Below are 21,741 nucleotides of genomic sequence, written 5' to 3'. Positions count from 1 at the left end.
TATCTTCATTCTCCCGTGGACAAATCGTTTCTCCGTCAGTCCAGGTCTTCACCGTGTCATGCCCGCTGACATAATTTATTGTCTTAATCGGTGACACGCAGGATTTGAGGATTTGCAGGAGCGTCACGTACACATTTCGACACAAATGAAAAGAAATGCAAGCGTGATGATTGATTTTACATTAATATTAGGATTTAACTTGTCCAAAATATAACATAGTGATCCGCGGATGTCGTAGATCTGAACTATCGAGCAGACAAAAGCACGATTTGTCTCTTTTAATGACAAATACCATCAATATGTCTCTTATTGGCATATTTTAGCTTTATCTGGTCACGTTTCTTTTTACAAACTCTCAAAAATAATCGTCAGCTAATCAAAAAATAACAGTTGATGCAACGAGCAACCTTCAGATCAGGCGTGGGAGATTTATTTGTTAAAAGAAAATCCTAATTGTCGTTTTATAGATTAGAATATTGATTGTATCGTTGTCTATGTTTAAAACAACTAAAAAGGACCTAAAAAAAAAGACTCAAACTTGTAGCGTAATCGCCCAAACACAGGTATAAAGCGATATATTTGCACATTAGTGACGCACGTTTTAAAATATCATGGGGATACTGTCATTGCGATGTACATTTGCGTGAAGACGAACGACTTCTGGACTTGATGTGGGTCGGGCGAGCGGTCCGGGTGGTCCGCGTACGGTGGAAGAGCACACGCTGCTGCGCCGTTCTCCCGCCGCGTCTGGAGAGGGGCCCCGGGCAGAGGCATTAAGCGTGGCGCCGTCCGTGGGCAGAGGGCATACAAATGAGCGGCGCCATCCTTCCTGTCATTAAAGCAGAGCCACGGGGCCACATTAAACCGCTCGTACTGTATCTATTAGCCGTGCAGAGACTCGCTTTTGTGTCCGTACTGCGTTTTATTACTGCATTGTCATTACGCCGTGTAGTTTTAGAGGTAGAAACGTCGACGAGATGGTAAAAGCTCCTACATTTGAATATTGAGTATATCTTTTGTAGTAAAGAAATGCAACAAAAAGCTCAGACTAAAAATACAAATTAAAATGTGAATAATACAAATGAAAAAAGGTTTGAACACTTTTGGGATTAATTTTCTGACAATTAAACCTCAATAAATACATATAAAGGCTTATTTTAACACATTTCAGTTGAATTTACATAATAATGTATGAATATTGTTAATATTTTTCTTCTTCTTTTCACCAAAACTCGACATTTGGCCCATTTCTCCTGCTGACAAAAGTACATTCCATCTGCTGTTGTTGAGTTTTGTGTCCCAGAAGCATAGTTTTAAAGTCAAGTGGAAAGTAACTGTTAAAAATAATTAGCATTAGCTTTATTCATCTCAGTTCAATATTTATGAACAGTCGGACATGATGATGGTGTTTTTCTGTTTGAAATGTGGGCAAAAACTATAACTCAGACCAGATTATGTCAATTCAACAGAAATGAGTTAAAATTATGCGTTTAATGTGAAATGTGTGTCAAATATATCACAAAAGTATAGAAATATCACGTCGAAAATTTGAAAGTTTTACTCATTTTATGTTTAATCTGGGTTTTTTTTGTAGCTTTTTAAAATTATTTTTCTTTACAATAAACAACCGGTATTTACTCCATATTCAAAGTTTGCATAGCTTCAAAACAACATTCTTCTTTTTTTTTTTTTTCATATTTCTTTCCCGTCATGAGATTTTCCTCGACGTTCCCATTCTTCATTCGTCAAAACAAAATGTCCTTCTTTTTGTTTTTGAGATATTTCGTAAAATGCAAAATCAGTGATGACTTCTGATGCATACTGTAGGATTCTTTTTTTTTTTTGTCCTGATTGTCCTTGAAAATAGATGTACTTTTCAATTTTAGCGACTGCATTTGTTGTGTTCTTATTTTTAAGTCAAACCCGAACTTTCAAATTTGTTTTTCAGCAATCGTGGACGCTCTGTCAGACCCAAAGAAGTTCCTGACCATTGCAGAGAAGCGAGCCGACCAGATGAAGGCGCTGGGAATTGATACGGTACAAGAGCTAAACCAGCTTATTTACACCAATACAACACAATATTTCTACATGTATCTTTATTTTATTTGGTTTCAGCATCTTTTAAGACAAAAAATATTTTTTTTACTGTGAAAAATATCAAACGGGTTGAAGCTAAAACATTCCTAGTATGATGAGTTTATAAGCACATGTTCGAGGTTCAGAGTTTTTGCATCACGGTAATGCTAACAACAACTAGCATGCTGTAAGCGCGCTTCCTGGTTTGCGACGGACAAAAATACTTCATAGTTAAATGCAGACAGCACACAGTGGTCTCATTTTGACCCAAAGAGCTGCTTTTACAATATATTTATGACAATGTACTCTTTATTACATGAAAAAAAATTGGTACAGCCCCTTTAATTCAGCAAATAAAATCTCTTCTTTTGCTCTATAAGACAAATTGATTATTATTAGTAGTATTATTAGTATTATTACTATTAAACAAACGTCACAATTTTTTAGTATAACGATTATTGTGAGAATAAACATTTCGCTTTAACAATTATTCCTGATTATTAATCTCATGACCAAAACAACAATACAATCCTACATTTTCTTTTCTTCTTGTTTCCTTGTTAATGAATTGCTCCTCATCATGTGACCTGCTTTATCAAATCAAACTTTCCCAATGCTTCATTTGACATAAACAACAAGATAATACTTTACATTTAGGTTGACTTTTTTTTTTGTGGAAAGGCTGAGCAGAAAGGACTTAATTTTACTTCTAAAATTGTCACATTTCTTTAAATTGAACTAAGAAATGTCTAATAAAGTTTGAAAATGTTACTGTTTTTTAAGATAAATTTAATACATTTTTCACATAACTTAAAAACGACGAATTGCTTACTTGTTTTTCACTGTTGTTTTTACTGTTTTTGTGCAGAACGATATTGCCGATGTCCCTAGTGGCAGCTCGAGGAACGACAAGAAGGGAAAAGGCAAAGGAGACACGGTCAAAGCCAACGTGACGCCACAGGCCAGTTCAGACATGGGTCAAATGTCCAACTCTGCACAGAACAACAACGCCGAGACCAAGAAGGGTATTGTGTACTTTTTACACTCGTAAATGTAACAATATATATGCCAAAATAAGATATATATGCTCAAATAAGATATATATGCTCAAATAAGATCAGATGACGTGTATTCGTCCCACAGCGCGGTCCATTTGCCTGAACAGTAAAAATGTACTCGCAAATAACTAGAATAATCAGATCAACCTAGAATGGATCTGATTTTTGAAGAGAAATCTGATCATTAAAAAAAAAAAAAAACTTGTATTTTTAACATTTTCTCTTTCATTTCTGTCTTTGCCACATTAGTCTGTCTTGTTTTTGAAGCATTTCCTCATCAAAAGTAATCCGATTACTCCAGATGTAACTGTTCTCGTGACATTTCAATAAGTTAATAATGATTAAGTCAGATAACAATCAGATTTTTCACTTTTTGTGTGTGTAGAGAATAAAAATAATAACACAACAGACATAAAATCTTCCCATAATTACTCATGAATAAATAAATAATTAAATAAAAAAACAAAAGTACATAAATAAATAAGTGAATTGAAAAATAAAAAAATACATGAATAATAAACAATAAATATATAAAAAATAATAATGAATCAGTAAATTAAAGAACATAAATAAATACATTGAAGAAATACATAAATAAATAAATAAGTAAATAAAAAGTACATAAATAAATACATACATAAATAAATAAGTAAATTGAAAAATAAAAAATAAATGAATAATAAATATATATATATATATATATATATATATATACATATATATATATATATATATATATATAAAAAGATTAATAAATAAGTAAATTTAAAAAACATAAATAAATACATTGAAGAAATACATAAATAAATAAGTAAATAAAAAATACATAAATAAGTAAATAAAAGGTACATAAATAATTAAGTAAATGAAAAAATACTTGAATAATAAAAATATATATATATTAAAACAATAATAAATAAGTAAATAAAAAACATAAAGAAATCCATTGAAGAAATAAATAAATAAATAAGTAAAATAAAGAAGTCTTCACACGCAGACGATTGATAGATTATGGAATAGTTACTTTGATGGTTTGATTGGTTTGAATTTGCGATTCATTTGTTCAAACATATTGTGTTTCAGATTCAGGACTTGTGCCTCACGTCAGCATCGACGACTTAAAACAAATGAAGGTGAGAATTCCTCCTGTATTTTCATTTATGTCGCAGTCATTTAAACGCTGCTCGATTCATGTGTAATTTCGTTGTTTTTTTGCAGTCGTACCTCAAGTTATTAAAGAAGCAACAGAAAGAACTCAGCGCTTTGAAGAAGAAGCATTTAAAAGTGAGTGAAAAAGGCATACACGTGGTCAAAGAAATGAAATAATCTAACGTTCGTGTCTTGACCCAGGACCAGAACGCCATGCAGAAGACTCACTGCACTCAGGCCGACAAGATGGTGTCTCTCCACGACAAAGACAAGGTCACACTGGAGAAACTGCTGGAGAAAGCCATCAAGAAGCGAGGGTAAAGCGCCGCCTCCTCCACGCTCCGAGCCACACCTGTTTGAGAAGAACGTCTGTGGCACATCACACGATTATAACCGTCTGAAAAACAGCCACGGTCCTCGTTTGCGGCGAATTAAACGTGCTGTAATTAGATGCGGACAGCCCACAACGGTCTCATTTGAACCACGAGAGCTGCGTTTACAACATATCTGTGATTTTGCTCAACGACGTGGAAATAAATCGAATACATCTCTTCAAATATATACTTTATTTCATTTCACGCTTAGGCATTTTACTGTATTTATTCTTTCTGATCAAAGGAAACTCTATAAAAATACAGCTTTAACTCTCTTATTTCTAGTCAAATCAATCGTTCAGGGTCAGTTTTTAAAAAAGGATAATAATCAGACTTTTATATGGATTCTGCCTGGACAAAGTATCCAACTTGACATTCTTTGGTTACAAATATAAGTATAAATATACATCTGTTCTTAAAGTAACGGAAAGCGTTTTGTCTGAATTGCAGAGAAAACAACTGCCATGATCTGAAGAAGGAGACGGAGGATAAGATTCAAACACTCGCCACTGAGCACAAAGCCAAGGTAACGCCTCCTCTAAGTCCTCTTCCTCTAAGTCCTCCTCCTCTAAGTCCTCCTCTAAGTCCTCCTCTAAGTCCTCCTCTAAGTCCTCCTCCTCTAAGTCCTCTTCCTCTAAGTCCTCTTCCTCGAAGTCCTCCTCTAAGTCCTCTTCCTCTAAGTCCTCCTCCTCTAAGTCCTCCTCCTCTAAGTCCTCCTCTAAGTCCTCCTCCTCTAAGTCCTCTTCCTCTAAGTCCTCTTCCTCGAAGTCCTCCTCTAAGTCCTCTTCCTCTAAGTCCTCCTCCTCTAAGTCCTCCTCTAAGTCCTCCTCTAAGTCCTCCTCCTCTAAGTCCTCCTCTAAGTCCTCCTCCCTCTAAGTCCTCCTCCTCTAAGTCCTCCTCTAAGTCCTCTTCCTCTAAGTACTCTTCCTCGAAGTCCTCCTCTAAGTCCTCTTCCTCTAAGTCCTCCTCTAAGTCCTCTTCCTCTAAGTCCTCCTCCTCTAAGTCCTCCTCTAAGTCCTCCTCCTCTAAGTCCTCTTCCTCTAAGTCCTCCTCCTCTAAGTCCTCTTCCTCTAAGTCCTCCTCCTCTAAGTCCTCCTCCTCTAAGTCCTCCTCTAAGTCCTCCTCCTCTAAGTCCTCTTCCTCTAAGTCCTCTTCCTCGAAGTCCTCCTCTAAGTCCTCTTCCTCTAAGTCCTCCTCCTCTAAGTCCTCCTCTAAGTCCTCCTCTAAGTCCTCCTCCTCTAAGTCCTCCTCTAAGTCCTCCTCCCTCTAAGTCCTCCTCCTCTAAGTCCTCCTCTAAGTCCTCTTCCTCTAAGTACTCTTCCTCGAAGTCCTCCTCTAAGTCCTCTTCCTCTAAGTCCTCCTCTAAGTCCTCTTCCTCTAAGTCCTCCTCCTCTAAGTCCTCCTCTAAGTCCTCCTCCTCTAAGTCCTCTTCCTCTAAGTCCTCTTCCTCTAAGTCCTCCTCTAAGTCCTCTTCCTCTAAGTCCTCCTCCTCTAAGTCCTCCTCTAAGTCCTCCTCCTCTAAGTCCTCTTCCTCGAAGTCCTCCTCTAAGTCCTCCTCTAAGTCCTCCTCCTCTAAGTCCTCCTCTAAGTCCTCTTCCTCTAAGTCCTCTTCCTCGAAGTCCTCCTCTAAGTCCTCTTCCTCTAAGTCCTCCTCCTCTAAGTCCTCCTCTAAGTCCTCTTCCTCTAAGTCCTCTTCCTCAAAGTCCTCCTCTAAGTCCTCTTCCTCTAAGTCCTCTTCCTCTAAGTCCTCCTCTAAGTCCTCTTCCTCTAAGTCCTCCTCTAAGTCCTCTTCCTCTAAGTCCTCCTCTAAGTCCTCTTCCTCTAAATCCTCCTCTAAGTCCTCCTCCTCTAAGTCCTCCTCTAAGTCCTCTTCCTCTAAGTCCTCTTCCTCGAAGTCCTCCTCTAAGTCCTCCTCTAAGTCCTCCTCTAAGTCCTCCTCCTCTAAGTCCTCTTCCTCTAAGTCCTCCTCTAAGTCCTCCTCCTCGCCCTCCTCTTCGCCTCCTCAGACCCTTGTTGTTGTTGTTGTTGTTTGTCTGTGGCGCTCACACGTGGCGTGTCGGTGCAGGTGAAGGACATAACGGCGCAGCACACAAAGGAGTGGTCAGAGCTGATCAGCAGCCACAGCAGCGAGGAGCAGGAAGTGAAGGACAACCACGTCACGCAGCAGTGTGACCACCTCAAGAAGCTCCTGACCTCTGTCCAGGAGCAGCAGGCCGTCCAGCTCAAGCTCATCCACGAGCGGTAAGAGTCTGGTGCGCCTCACATCCGCGCCTCACGTCCGCGCCTCACGTCCGCGCCTCACGTCCGCGCCTCACGGCCGCGCCTCACACCCGCGCCTCACACCCGCGCCTCACGGCCGCGCCTCACACCCGCGCCTCACACCCGCGCCTCACATCCGCGCCTCACACCCGCGCCTCACACCCGCGCCTCACGGCCGCGCCTCACGTCCGCGCCTCACGTCCGCGCCTCACGTCCGCGCCTCACATCCGCGCCTCACATCCGCGCCTCACATCCGCGCCTCACGGCCGCGCCTCACGTCCGCGCCTCACGTCCGCGCCTCACGTCCGCGCCTCACGTCCGCGCCTCACGTCCGCGCCTCACGTCCGCGCCTCACGGCCGCGCCTCACATCCGCGCCTCACATCCGCGCCTCACATCCGCGCCTCACATCCGCGCCTCACATCCGCGCCTCACGGCCGCGCCTCACGTCCGCGCCTCACGTCCGCGCCTCACGTCCGCGCCTCACGTCCGCGCCTCACGTCCGCGCCTCACGTCCGCGCCTCACGGCCGCGCCTCACATCCGCGCCTCACATCCGCGCCTCACACCCGCGCCTCACATCCGCGCCTCACGGCCGCGCCTCACGTCCGCGCCTCACGTCCGCGCCTCACGTCCGCGCCTCACGTCCGCGCCTCACATCCGCGCCTCACATCCGCGCCTCACATCCGCGCCTCACATCCGCGCCTCACAACGTTTAGTAAAATAACTCGGTTCCGGTTTATTTTTCAGGCAAAGCAAAGAGATGCGAGCCAACCAAGCCAAGATGTCCATGGAGAACAGCAAAGCCATCAGTCAGGACAAGACCATCAAAAACAAAGCAGAGCGAGAAAGGTCGGCGACACGAGGTCCACTCCGTAACTGGAGGCCCGTCTCCATGGCGATGGGACATGTTTTACTCAAAAGCTTGTTAACGGGCTCGAACACGGCTGTCATTCCACTGTTTTTAAATCCTGTGTTTAACTGTGAACTATACAGAAACATGTAATAATATGGAAATCAGGCTAAATACTGTACATTTATCGCATTATATCTGCTCTCACGCTGTTGCTATGGCAAAAAGCCATATACCAACAAATCAAAAAAATCGTAAATATCTTCAATTCAATGTATTTCTAGAGCCCGACCAGCAGAATGAACAAAAATCAAACAATGAAACAGAAATTGGTCAATAATCGAGAAGCAGGTTAACCGATGTTGAAATAGAAAGAGCCCCTCCTGTAGACCACCTCCACATACTGACGCTTGGATTTGCTTCCAGGCGAGTCAGAGAACTGAACAGCAGTAACACCAAGAAGTTCCTGGACGAACGAAAGCGGGTACGGGATTGATCAGAGTGAAGTTAATTCGTTATCGTTGCGCGGTCGCTAACGGTGATCGTGTGTTTGTCTTTGTCTCCGCGGCAGCTGGCGATGAAGCAGCAGAAGGAGATGGAACAACTGAAGAAGAACCAGAGGGAGCAGCTGGAGAAGCTAGAGAAGTTTAATGAGCAGGTACAACCGACCACAAGTTAGAACAGACGATGTCGAACAAAGCGTGTCACCGCGGACGACATGCTACATGCTAACGTGTATGTTACAGATGCTAACGTGTATGTTACAGATGCTAACGTGTATGTTACAGATGCTAACGTGTATGTTACAGACGCCAAAGTGTATGTTACAGATGCTAACGTGTATGTTACAGATGCTAACGTGTATGTTACAGATGCTTAAGTGTATGTTACAGATGCTAAAGTGTATGTTACAGATGCTAACGTGTATGTTACAGATGCTAACGTGTATGTTACAGATGCTAAAGTGGATGTTACAGATGCTAAAGTGGATGTTACAGATGCTAAAGTGGATGTTACAGATGCTAACGTGGATGTTACAGATGCTAACGTGGATGTTACAGATGCTAAAGTGGATGTTACAGATGCTAACGTGTATGTTACAGATGCTAAAGTGGATGTTACAGATGCTAACGTGTATGTTACAGATGCTAAAGTGGATGTTACAGATGCTAAAGTGGATGTTACAGATGCTAACGTGTATGTTACAGATGCTAAAGTGGATGTTACAGATGCTAAAGTGGATGTTACAGATGCTAAAGTGGATGTTACAGATGCTAACGTGTATGTTACAGATGCTAAAGTGGATGTTACAGATGCTAACGTGGATGTTACAGATGCTAACGTGGATGTTACAGATGTTACAGAGCGATACACGTGTTTTTAATAACAACGCACCGATACGGCTCGTTTATTTGAGATGGCATTATTTTTCCATTTCAGTGGTATTAACTTTGACTCATGATCAAGTTAAAACCTTCATGTCCTCTGTGTGACGTTTGCCTAAAATGTTCCGTAGTGTGACATTAAAGTTCACTATCTCCATGGAGACGCACAGGTGAGGTCAGATCAGAGAAACATGTTTAGTTTCTAGTTGAGTTTAATGCTGCACTGTGGAACATTCTAGGCATGTGCATCTTTTAGCTGCGACTTTCTCACGTCATGAAAGTCTCGTGTTTCATCATCGTCACGTTTGTTCTTGTTTGTGCCTAATTTATGTTGTTATGATTTGCCTTTTTCCAGCTTTTGAAATCACATCATGCAAACAAACAGCTTCAAGGTAGGCATCCTCATCTCATCCTCATCTCATCTGCTCACGTGTTCATGTGTTCACGTGTTCATGTGTTCACGTGTTCATGTGTTCACGTGAACACGTGTTCATGTGTTCACGTGTTCACGTGAACACGTGTTCATGTGTTTACATGTTCATGTGTTCACGTGCACACGTGTTCATGTGGTCATGTGTTCACGTGTGCATGTGTTCATGTGTTCACGTGTTCATGTGTTTAAATGTTCACATGTTCATGTGTTCATGTGTTTACGTGTTCATGTGTTTGTGTGCACACGTGTTCATGTGTTCACGTGTTCATGTGTTCACGTGTGCATGTGTTTACATGTTCACGTGTTCATGTGTTTACGTGTTCATGTGTTCACGTGTGCATGTGTTTACATGTTCACGTGTTCATGTGTTTACGTGTTCATGTGTTCATGTATTCACGTGTGCATGTGTTTACATGTTCATGTGTTCACGTGTTCATGTGCACACGTGTTCATGTGTTTACATGTTCATGTGTTCATGTGTTCATGTGCACACGTGTGCATGTGTTTACATGTTCACGTGTTCATGTGTTTACGTGTTCATGTGTTCATGTGTTCACGTGTTCATGTGTTTACATGTTCATGTGTTCACGTGTTCATGTGCACACGTGTTCATGTGTTTACATGTTCATGTGTTCATGTGTTCATGTGCACACGTGTTCATGTGTTTACGTGTTCATGTGTTCATGTGTTCACGTGTTCATGTGTTTACATGTTCATGTGTTCACGTGTTCATGTGCACACGTGTTCATGTGTTTACATGTTCATGTGTTCACGTGTTCATGTGCACACGTGTTCATGTGTTTACATGTTCATGTGTTCATGTGTTCATGTGCACACGTGTTCATGTGTTTACGTGTTCATGTGTTCATGTGTTCACGTGTTCATGTGTTTACATGTTCATGTGTTCACGTGTTCATGTGCACACGTGTTCATGTGTCTACATGTTCATGTGTTCATGTGTTCGTGTGCACACATGTTCATGTGTTTACATGTTCATGTGTTCATGTGTTCGTGTGCACACATGTTCATGTGTTTACATGTTCATGTGTTCATGTGTTCATGTGCACACGTGTGCATGTGTTTACATGTTCACGTGTTCATGTGTTTACATGTTCATGTATTCACGTGTTCATGTGCACACGTGTTCATGTGTTTACATGTTCATGTGTTCATGTGTTCATGTGCACACGTGTTCATGTGTTTACATGTTCATGTGTTCATGTGTTCGTGTGCACACGTGTTCATGTGTTTACATGTTCATGTGTTCATGTGTTCATGTGCACACGTGTTCATGTGTTTACATGTTCATGTGTTCATGTGTTCGTGTGCACACGTGTTCATGTGTTTACATGTTCATGTGTTCATGTGTTCATGTGCACACGTGTTCATGTGTTTACATGTTCATGTGTTCATGTGTTCGTGTGCACACGTGTTCATGTGTTTACATGTTCATGTGTTCATGTGTTCGTGTGCACACGTGTTCATGTGTTTACATGTTCATGTGTTCATGTGCACACGTGTTCATGTGTTTACATGTTCATGTGTTCATGTGCACACGTGTTCATGTGTTTACATGTTCATGTGTTCATGTGCACACGTGTTCATGTGTTTACATGTTCATGTGTTCATGTGTTCACTGTGTCAAAGGAATGTCAGCGTTTGTGTGAATGACTGAACCTCTGAGCGTTTGACTTGTTAAACATTTTGATGATAAACCCTAAACTAGTGTTAGTGTTTTTTTCAAATAAAATATGGAATGTAGCAGTGACAAAATCAATATTCAGAAAGACATTTTATCACTGCATCAGGAATGTACTAAAAAATTACTGATTTGACCATAAAAAGGAAGAAATATCACATAAAGAAAAATAAATATATCTATATATGTTAACAGTTTAAATATGTTAGTTTAAAAAATAAAAAAACATAATAACTAGATTTGTCATGTGTTTTCATTTAGGTTTTGAGTGAAGGTTCAAGTCGCCCTGTGACGTGGCTCGACTTATTCATTTGCAGTTGTTGTAGAAAGGCAATTTTTCCAAAACCACAAAATGCATTTAGTAAAACAAAACACCCTAAAATGCACGTTATGTTCTCATTTATTCCGAGTCCACACAGAAACCCTGGAGCTGGTGTGAGTTTTGACTGGTTTGTTCTGGTTTATGCTGGTTTCTTCTGGTTTGTGCTGGTTTGTGTGCTGGTTTTGACTGTTTTTAACTGGTTTTGACTGGTTTGTGTGCTGGTTTTTGACTGGTTTGTGCTGGTTTTGACTGGTTTGTGCTGGTTTTGACTGGTTTGTGTGCTGGTTTTTGACTGGTTTGTGCTGGTTTTGACTGGTTTGTGCTGGTTTTGACTGGTTTGTGCTGGTTTGGACAGGCCAAGGACATGCAGCAGATGGTGAAGCTGGAGCAGGAGATGGAGCGCAGACCTGCCACGGTGGTGTGAGCGCCTGACGCCACCGACACACCGCTACCACGACGACCACCACCACCACGCACTCAAAAACAAGAAACGCCCAAACATACACTGCAAAAAAGCATATCTACACAAGTTAAAACCACTTCAGAGTTCATGACCTGAGAATACTTCACTTTTTTTGAGTAGTTTGAACTAGTTTGTATAATTCAGTTTGTAAAGCCACATTTTTAGACTTTTATTTTTGATTTTTTCGATAGTTTTCTTTTTATTTTTTTGTCTGTGGAGTAGGTGTTTTTAATCAGTCCAAACATAATAATTAATTCACCTTAGTAAAGCATGAACAAAGAGAACAAAGGCTTAATTCATCATGAACAAATAGTTTATTAAGAATTAAGGCTTAGTAACCGCTTAATTAAGTGAGTTGTCATAATTAATTGAATCATCATTAATTAAATAGTTTGTTCATTGTGAATTAACTCGTTGTTCATGATTTATTAAGAATATTGAATGTTTAGTTATTATAAGTGTTTTAGTTTGTGTTATTTTCACTCGTAGCCTTTTTTACTCATTTTGTTGATTTATTAGATGTAATTTTCTTACTCCAATGACAATGTTATCTTGAAACCAGTACAATTATTAAGACTAACGAGCAGTACAAAACTGAACTAGTCCAAACTACGCAAAAGGAGAAGATGGCGGCGCTTTGAACTGGTGTAGATGTGAGTTTCTGCCGCTCAGCCTGGCTCCTCCTCCACCTCCGCCTCCTTTTCCTCCTCCTCCTCCTCCTCCTCCACCCGTGCTTCCTCTGCATCGTCCTCCTCTGAGCCACCACGGATCCCGACGTCTCCGACCCGAGAAACGCTGCAGAAAAAGGAGTTAAAATGACTCAAACCGACGTACACCCAACTTATTCAAAACGTCGTCTGTCGCTTTCTGACATAAATGTACAAATATGTATCGTTGTCGTACAAATGAGGCCAAAATTGCACATTTGGGTGATATAATTCTGGTCCCTGGACAGAGCCAGGTTTAAACGTCTTGTTGACACGTTGAATACAAATCTTTTGCAATATTTGAGTAAATTAGATCTTACTGTCCAATCTGCTCCTTAAGATATTTTATCTATTTATTTATTTAATATCCATAGATTGGAATGGGACGTTGTAGCTTCAAACTCCATTTTCTCCAAAGGCATTTTTCTCCCACAGAGACATAAAGAACAATCACGGAAGGATTTGTTGTGATCAAATTCCCAGCATGATTTATTCAAGTTTTAACTCAAAAAATTTAGCAAAATTTGAACATTTACACCAATTTTCAGTAGGATTTTGTCAACTCAAATGTCAAAAATGCCTCCCGTAAACATTATTGTATTTAATGTGTCGACTAGATTAAGCAATCTTTCAGTTTCATATTTAAAAGCTCCCAATACGTGCAATTTTGGCCATTTTTACACAGAGAAATCCCTTAATATTAACGAAACATGACATGTTTTTGTCTTACATTTATGCCAGTGAAAACGACACAAAACTACACGATTCAAATCTTCAAGATGTTTTCACCTGTTTGGATAAGAATAATGATCCAAATGCAAGTACTTTTGACTCATTCCTTTGTCCTTAAACTGTGCAGCAGTCGTCATGGAGACCACATCGCACTTAAGTTGAAAACACTGTCAGCTCTGCACCAGTCCTGTCCCGAGGCATGTCCCAACTCCTGTCCCGAGGCATGTCCCGACAAGTCCTGTCCCAAGTCCTGTCCCGAGTCCCATCCCGACTCCTGTTCCAAGTCCTGTTCTAAATCCTGTCCCGACAAGTCCCGTCCCAAGTCCTGTCCCGAGTTCTATCCCAAGTCCTTCTCCAAGTCCTGTCCCGACGAGTCCTGTCACGAATCCCGTCCCGAGTCCTGTCCCGTCCCGAGTCCCGACCCACGACCCCCGTCAGTGCACTGTAAAACTGTACGTGTTTGAATGTAGACCTGGAGGCGACACCCTGCTGAAGTAGCAGCTTTTGTCCCATTTCTGTGTTAAAGGATCAAAGGGAGGTGAACCATGGCATCAGGGTTAAGTTATGTCCCATTCTTTGGATTTAAAGTCACATCTGTTTGTCCCCGAAATCACACTATGCAACATGTAGAGCCGTCTGTCCCGTGAAGGTGTCCCACTCGTATCTCCACATCTCCAGACGGGATTTATGCCCTAATCTGTGGGAAAAACATAATATCAGAATGATAAACTTGACTTCTGACTAGGTTTGATTTACGTTTATGACCTTGAAGAAGAAGCGACTTGGATGAGTGACAGAATTCACTCTTAAAACAGAATGAATTAAGAACAAAACTTTCCATTCGCAAATAGCATTTTAAGAAATTCAAAATATGCTTTAATCAAGATACACTCTTCTTAATTCAACCACTTAAAAATATATATTATATATATATATTATTTAAGATTGTATTTTTCCAGTGACAATATTTCTTTTTAGCCATTTAAAAATCTTCTGACGCTCCCAAAGTTATTTTCATGGTTGCACTTTAGATCTGTGTTTGCACACGTCACTCACACGCCACACGCCAGACTCGATGGTACGTTTGTGATTCAACTGTTCAACTGCAACAACGGAACATCAACAACTGTTAAAATGACTATTCTTCATTTAAATGGTTTTGACTCATTTTGATTGAATTACCTTTCGATTCGGGTTTTGAGCTCTTTTGATAAACGAGTACAATTGCACCTTGAGCAGATATTAGTTTGTGTTGAATGAGAAAATAATAGACACAACTTGTTCATTATTGTGATACGTTTGTTGAATGTTGTTAAATTAAATCCAATTGACAATTAGTAGTAAAAAATGACTGTTCTATTTGACTCTAAACGAGTCCGAACGACTTAAATATTCTGATTTCAAGTCATTTTCACTCGTTTTGCAGTGTAGTCCTTCTGTGTTGGTGAAGGTTTTGTGTAAATACTGGAACGGGGTCATTAACGCGGGCTCTAGACTCCTTAACGGGGGCTCTATGTGGGCTCTAGACTCCTTAACGCGGGCTCTAGACTCCACGGGCTCTCACTCACATCTAGTGCAGAGGTCAAAGTGCTTTTAATCCTCCCATCGCTTTATAATGTGCCACTCTTGTGTCTGTTTAGGACGTTAAATTATTTTATGAATGATAAACGCCAAATTAAGGGGTTATTTCTATGAAGATATATGATATATATTAGATATAATGTGTAGTTACAGGTTTGTTTTAGAGGCTTTTTGCACTAGTCTGACGTTTTGTTGTGTGACTCGAGTCGGTCAAAAAGCAGATTATTTTTGCAGAGCTTTGTCACAGATTTGATTTCCTCCTTTCTATTTTAACTGTAGCTTGTCGACATTCTGTGTGTGTTTTTATATTAATATTGTACTGTTCTACTTATGAATACTGTTGTTATTTGGCTCCTTTAATACTGTTTTATAGTATGTGTCCAATAAACCCTGGTGAATGGGACAAAACTCTGAGTCTGTTGTTTAATTACTGACCTGATAATTAATTACACTCAACGGTAAATGAGTCCAGAGCGTTCATAAATAATACTGCGTCCATTTGCTCCAGAAACAATATTTAGCCCTATGGATTTGTGTCGGGAAAACAATGGGAAAGCAGACAAAGGAAACAAAGCTGCAGAGAGCAAAAGGCTGTGGAGAAAGACAAGTGCATCAAGAGCGTTCTCCGTGCGTCCTTTCACTCCCGAGTCCAACACGTCCTGGGTCAAAACTTTTGTTGTTGAGGCACAAACTGAGCCTCAGGTCTCGTGTAGAATCCAGATCCTCGCGTTCTTCTCTGAGTTTTCCGTCTTTTAAGACATTGTCTTTGGCAGCTCCATGTGCCATGATCCCATGCGCTCTGAGCTCCATCTGAGCGTGACTCTGATCCTGAAGTCCAATGGTCAGAGTTCATTTAGTCCTGGTCACACTCTGGACCCTAAACCCAGGTTTTGAGCTAACGCCACGAAGAGCAAATTATGAGAAGAAGTGCACTCGTCTCAAAGTTTTGTTGCTGTGATCCGAGGTGCAGCTCGCAGCGGTGGGACGCCTCAGAGGGGGAGGTCGTGAGAGGGGGGGGGGGGGGTCGTGAGAGAGGGGGGGTCAGTCACGGAGCAGCAGAACTCCAGAGAACAGCTCTGCGGGACCAGCGCGCCTTTGTCTCTGAGCTCATCCCCAAATGAAGCGCACTGCTGGGCTTAAACTGTGACTCGAGCGGGTCCTGACTGGACCTGGTTTTGGTGCAGTCCGGATGGTGTGCGCGTGCCTGCTGAGGTGAACGGAGCGCGTGAAGCCTGCTCTCACTCCTCCCCCTCTCTCTCCGCTGGCGCGAGAGGAGCGCCTTCTCTCAGCGCGTGAGCCCGGAGACGCACAGCTTCAGATTCAGATCCAGCTTCAGCTTGAGTCATGGGAGCAGCGGGGTTCAGCACCACGGAGAGCGCCCGGCTCCTGCTCAGCGTGCTCTTCGGTAAGAACCTGTTCTCTGACATCAAATGCATGCGCGTTTCATGTGTGAAATCTGGACTTTTGTGCTTCGTGATGAAGTGAAAAATGTCCCGGAGCGTGTATCTCTCTGAGCGGGGTCTGACCCAGCGCGTTTCTGCCTTTTCACTTCCACTCGTGACTTTTCTGCCAGCGCTGCAGTTTTTTGGCGCTGCGTGTGTGTGCGCACCTCCTGACGGTGTAGTGTGCGCGTGCGTGCATGTGCGTGTACCTCCTGAAAGTGTACTGTGCGCGTGCGTGTGCAGGTGTGATGCCGCTGTCCGTGGTGCTGGCGCATGAAGGGGAAAACCTGTCCGGTTTGTCAGACAACCCGGACAAAGCTATCTTCGCCGTGCGGGAGAACAGCACCACGTGCCTCATGGTGGAGTTCGCTGCCAAGTTCCTCGTGCCATATGACGTGCTCGCGCTCAACGGAATAGACGTAAGAACATTTCAGTGTTCATAAACTCACATCATATTCAAAGTCCGTGTGCGGAGGACACAAAGTCCGCTCACAGTTGTTTGACCCTCGCTGTGTTCCAGCTGATCACGGAGCAGTCGGCATTTATGCTTCCGCGCAGCGCAGAGATCGAGGGCATCTGCGGAAGCTCAGAGTCAGAGATTCAAATCAGCTGGAAGAACAAGGCGTACGTTCTGCGCATCTACTTCACCAAGGTGCGGGAAATGTGCTGGAGTTGTGTCACTTTTAATGGCGTTTGGCCAAAAAGAAAAGGTGCCTTTACATCACCTACTGTAGTTGTACGTTTAAAGTGGACGTGCAAAGTCCGTGTTTTACGCTATACCGTGGGGGGAGAGGGGGAGGGGGAGAGAGACAGATTAATAAAGAGAGAGAGAATGAAAGAGAGAGAGAGAGAGAGAGAGAGAGAATGAAAGAGAGAGAGAGAGAGAGAGAAAGAAAGAGAGAAAGAGAGCCCTGAGGGAAATGTGATTTACACAAAAGTGCACAGTTTCCGTGTGTTTAAGACTCTTTTGTGCTTCAGGAGCTCCGTGGCAAAAGCAGCCAGGTGTGGAAGATCAGCAAAGTGCAGTTCGTTTACGACACGTCCGAAACGTCGCACTTCATCAACGCCTATAACCGTAAGTTCTGCGTCATTCAGCCTTGTTCACTTCGCCTGTCATTCTCCACGATCGCAATATCTTTCATTTGATATGATTTAATTGTTTATTTATGAGCATTTGTCCTGATTTGTTCTAAACTATTGTCTATAAACTACCACATTTGTCTCATTTGTTTATTGATTTAATCTGTTTTAACCTGTTTTTATCTGGACGTGTGTGTGCTTTTTCATCATTTCCGCGCACCGTGATGCTTTAAACATGCCTTGTGTGCAGCGGGGAAGCACACGGCCAGCAGTCACCGTCTGTCGGCGCTGGTGACGCCCGCAGGCCACTCGTTCCTGTGCACAGCGCAGCAGACGCTCACACTCATCTCCAGTGACCACCAGAAGGGCGTCACCCTGTCCATGTACGACACCCAGATCCAGCCCTTCGACATCAGCTCGGACTTTGTCTTCAGCGAACGTAAGAGAACACTTAAATTACACGAAAATCAGACGTAAATCACACGTAAATCACATGCAAATCACAAGTAAATCACAAGTAAATCACACTTAAGAACACATGTAAATCACATGTAAATCACAAAGAAATCACAAGTAAGTCAGGCGTAAGAACACACTGAAATCAAACGTAAATCACAAGGAAATCACACGAAAATCACATTGAAATTAAACGTAAATCACAAGTAAATCACACGGAAATCACATCGAAATCACAAGTAAATCACATGGAAATCACATTGAAATTAAACGTAAATCACAAGTAAATCACACGGAAATCACATCGAAATCACAAGTAAATCACAAAAAAATCATAGCAAAATCACAAGTAAATCACACGTAAGAACACACGGAAATCACATGTAAATCATACGTAAGAACACACGTAAATCGCACAAAAATCACAAGGAAATCACACGAAAATCACACAGAAATACAACAAAAATCATGCATAAATCACACTGAAATTACATGTAAATCACACGGAAATAACATGGAAATCACACAGAAATACCCAAAAAATCATGCGTAAATCACACTGAAATTACATTGAAATCACACGTAAATCACAGGAAAATCACAAGTAAATCACACGTAAGAACACACGTGAATTGCACAGAAATCACAAGGAAATCACACGAAAATCACACAGAAATACCACAAAAATCATGCATAAATCACACTGAAATCACATTGAAATCACACGTAATTCACAAGTAAATCACACAAAAATCACATGTAAATCACACGAAAATACAAAAAAATTACACAAAAATCACACGTAAGAACACACGGAAATTACACGGAAATAACACATAAAGCATGCGTAAATCACAATGAAATCACATTGAAATCACAAGTAAATCACACGTAAGAACACACGAAAATCACACGGAAATACCACATAAATCACACTGAAATCACACGTAATTCACACAAAAATCACACATAAATCAGGCGTAAATCACAGTGAAATTACAGGGAAATCACAAGTAAATCACACGTAAGAACACACGAAAATCACATTGAAATCACACGAAAATACCACAAAAACACACAAAAATACCACGTAACTCGCCCTGGGGCTGGCGCGTGGGGCCTGGCGCGTGGGGCTTGATGAAAACATATTTAAAAAGTCTTAACGGCTCAACTATTGTCAATTACCGTATTTTCTGCACTATAAGGAGCACTGGACCATGAGGCGCATTAAGCAAAACAAAACGTGTACCACACAAAATCGCTTCGAGGTCAGTAAGCATCACCAGAATCCATCCATATATAAGGCGCACTGGGTTATAAGGCGCACTGTTGTTTTTTGAGAAAATTAAAGGCTTTTAAGTGCTCCTTATAGTGCGGAAAACACGGTAATCAAACAAACAAAACATGTCTGACCGGTCGAATAAACAAAAATAATTGTTTGTTCTGAGTTTCAGCCTCAGTTAAAACCATATTTCAGAACATTATGTTAAAGTCGAGCAGGCACGAGTCAGGTTTACGCCATTGGCCTCCATGGGTGATAATCTGGTGTGTTTATGTTCTGAGTCTAAATAAATAAATAAACCTGATTGATTATGGTCCGGATGTTTGAATGTGGCTCTGGACTCGACTGTTTGACCTCGTGTGACCTCGGCAGAACGACAGAATAAAAGACAAAGGCGCAGAACAAGAGAGAATAAAGAGAGGAGGAGGTGCAGCGGCCGTTAAAGGGACATTAAAGGTTTATGAGTTTTACAGTGTCCCGGCCCCGCTCAGAGCTCCCCGCTCAGAGCTGCAGCTCCTCTGCGTTTCCTCTGCCGCAGTCAAGGCCGAGCTGCAGTTTGAAGGGGTCGTCTCACTGCAGGAGGCCGGTCCATGTTTAGTCCTGACTCTGGCACTAGCAGGAGGCCAGTCCATGTTTAGTCCTGACTCTGGGCACCAGCAGGAGGCCGGTCCATGTTTAGTCCTGACTCTGGCACCAGCAGGAGGCCGGTCCATGTTTAGTCCTGACTCTGGCACCAGCAGGAGGCCGGTCCATGTTTAGTCCTGACTCTGGGCACCAGCAGGAGGCCGGTCCATGTTTAGTCCTGACTCTGGCACCAGCAGGAGGCCGGTCCATGTTTAGTCCTGACTCTGGCACCAGCAGGAGGCCGGTCCATGTTTAGTCCTGACTCTGGCACCAGCAGGAGGCCGGTCCATGTTTAGTCCTGACTCTGGCACCAGCAGGAGGCCGGTTAAAGGGTAATCTGTGTGTTTTCCGTGCAGCGTACAAGTGCATCACGGACCAGAGGGAGCGCCTGGAGGAGACGCTGCCCATCGTCCTGGCCGTGGTCCTGGCCCTGATCATCCTCATCACTCTGGTCATCTACCACTTCCATCTGAAGCTGAGCACGCCGTCACAGCCACATCTGCCCCAGGACCGCTCGCTCTACAAGAACATGTGAGCTCCTGCCGTGCGCGGAGGGGCCCCACCCAACACAAACCGGACCCCCGACTGCAGGGGGAGGGGCCACAGCCAAATGTACGCAAAAGAATACAAAGGCCATAGATTTGTACACGCGTTAAAGGGGACGTGTCGCGCTCCAGCCTGGAACCATCCAAACTCACTCACACTTAGGTACTTTTTGGAAGGAATTGTACTTTTCAGAATAGTTTACTAACACCGTACTTGTACTCCTACTTGAGATATATATGTAGTTGGAAGTAACAGAACTGCCATTTGAAAAACATTAAATTAAACGCTCAGGAAGGATTTGTTTTTGAAGGACTATTTAATGTTTCGTCCAATTACATTAACCCATGATTCATACTCGAAATACATTTTACGGCCAAAGTATTAGTACTTTTTACTCTTTCTTGAGTAAGTATTTGGGCCACTACTTTTTACTTTCCATTTCTGAGCGTTTCTCTTGCTCAAAAACGTCTTTAATATTTATTTGCTGTCAACGTGGCGCTAACGTGTGCGACGTAAATGAGCCAAACGAGTCCAGCGAAGGGACTTTAGAAACGCGGAGGAGCATTTCCCAGAGTGGATTTCGAGCGTCCAGGATGAGGCAAACTTCAGGCTTCAGCGCGGGACGTCCCCTTTAACTAAGAGACTCGTATTTTTCTGAACTCATCGCGTCCAGTAGATGTTGAGCTTCCGCCGTCTCCCGTCCGACCTTTTCTCTTTGTCCGGAACAAACCGTCGCCGTGGAAACGTTTGAACTCAGAATCCTGTTTTGAGTCATTTTCACGACCTGAAATATTTACGCTTACAATGATAATTTATTGGAGATTATTGTTTTAATGTACAGTGTATTTTTGCTTGAAAGTATTATTTATTACAGCCAAGGGGCTAAAATCTAAAATTCTGCATCTTTTATTTACCAAAGTTCAAACTGGAGTTAAAATGAAGTCATCCATAAAAAAAAAAAATATTAAGTTAAATTTGTATTATTATTTGTTAATTAGTATTATTCATTTTTCAAAGAGTTTAAAGAACATGAAAACAAAAACAGAACAATAGAAACTCAAACTCAAATGAACCTTAGAAATTGTCTCATTTTTCCCATAAAATGTAAAATTTGCTAAAAAATGTTTTGCTCACAATTTAAATCTTTGACTGCATCAGGTTTAAATACGAACGATATTATGTCTTTATAACCAAAAAAATGCCAGTTTAGTTACTTTTCTGTAA

General features: G+C 41.9%; 2 protein-coding genes and 1 long non-coding RNA gene across 4 annotated transcripts in view; all 3 read left to right on the top strand.

The window, feature by feature from the left end:
- The window catches only part of LOC140354994 (1-phosphatidylinositol 4,5-bisphosphate phosphodiesterase beta-4-like), a 131,349-nt gene extending 119,193 nt beyond the window's left edge, over positions 1-12,156 (top strand). The window contains exons 28-39 of one of the 2 annotated variants that reach the window (XM_072440122.1): positions 1,949-2,037; positions 2,945-3,101; positions 4,218-4,267; positions 4,353-4,418; positions 4,485-4,600; positions 5,108-5,183; positions 6,723-6,898; positions 7,663-7,764; positions 8,192-8,249; positions 8,337-8,423; positions 9,506-9,542; positions 11,960-12,156. In XM_072440122.1, the coding sequence (XP_072296223.1) occupies positions 1,949-2,037; positions 2,945-3,101; positions 4,218-4,267; positions 4,353-4,418; positions 4,485-4,600; positions 5,108-5,183; positions 6,723-6,898; positions 7,663-7,764; positions 8,192-8,249; positions 8,337-8,423; positions 9,506-9,542; positions 11,960-12,036 (1,091 nt within the window). In that variant the 3' untranslated portion in view covers positions 12,037-12,156. The remainder of the gene's footprint in view (positions 1-1,948; positions 2,038-2,944; positions 3,102-4,217; positions 4,268-4,352; positions 4,419-4,484; positions 4,601-5,107; positions 5,184-6,722; positions 6,899-7,662; positions 7,765-8,191; positions 8,250-8,336; positions 8,424-9,505; positions 9,543-11,959) is intronic. The other variant, XM_072440123.1, reaches the window with a different exon arrangement.
- A 327-nt stretch (positions 12,157-12,483) lies between these two features.
- On the top strand, positions 12,484-15,501 carry LOC140354956 (uncharacterized). Its single transcript, XR_011926006.1, has 2 exons — positions 12,484-15,021; positions 15,054-15,501. It is a non-coding gene; the product is annotated as an uncharacterized lncRNA (long non-coding RNA).
- Positions 15,502-16,143: 642 nt separating this feature from the next.
- On the top strand, positions 16,144-20,655 carry lamp5 (lysosomal associated membrane protein family member 5). Its single transcript, XM_072440124.1, has 6 exons — positions 16,144-16,492; positions 16,773-16,948; positions 17,050-17,181; positions 17,508-17,604; positions 17,860-18,048; positions 20,328-20,655. Exons 1-6 carry the CDS (start codon positions 16,432-16,434, stop codon positions 20,504-20,506), a joined length of 834 nt encoding a protein of 277 aa, XP_072296225.1. The 5' UTR covers positions 16,144-16,431; the 3' UTR covers positions 20,507-20,655.
- Positions 20,656-21,741: the final 1,086 nt, after the last annotated feature.

The sequence above is a fragment of the Eucyclogobius newberryi genome, unplaced genomic scaffold (assembly GCF_026437365.1).
Source record: "Eucyclogobius newberryi isolate DKJ021-1_F unplaced genomic scaffold, fEucNew1.0.hap1 SCAF_1, whole genome shotgun sequence".
Lineage (NCBI taxonomy): Eukaryota > Metazoa > Chordata > Actinopteri > Gobiiformes > Gobiidae > Eucyclogobius > Eucyclogobius newberryi.
Note: the sequence above shows the minus strand (reverse complement) of the source record. Positions and strands in the feature narration are given on the sequence as shown.

Coding starts and splice junctions, on each gene's coding strand:
- lamp5 (XM_072440124.1), top strand. CDS start 16,432: ATGGGAGCAGCGGGGTTCAGCACCACGGAGAGCGCCCGGCTCCTGCTC. Junction 16,493..16,772: donor CCTGCTCAGCGTGCTCTTCG/GTAAGAACCTGT, acceptor GTGCGTGTGCAG/GTGTGATGCCGCTGTCCGTG. Junction 17,182..17,507: donor TGCGCATCTACTTCACCAAG/GTGCGGGAAATG, acceptor TTTGTGCTTCAG/GAGCTCCGTGGCAAAAGCAG.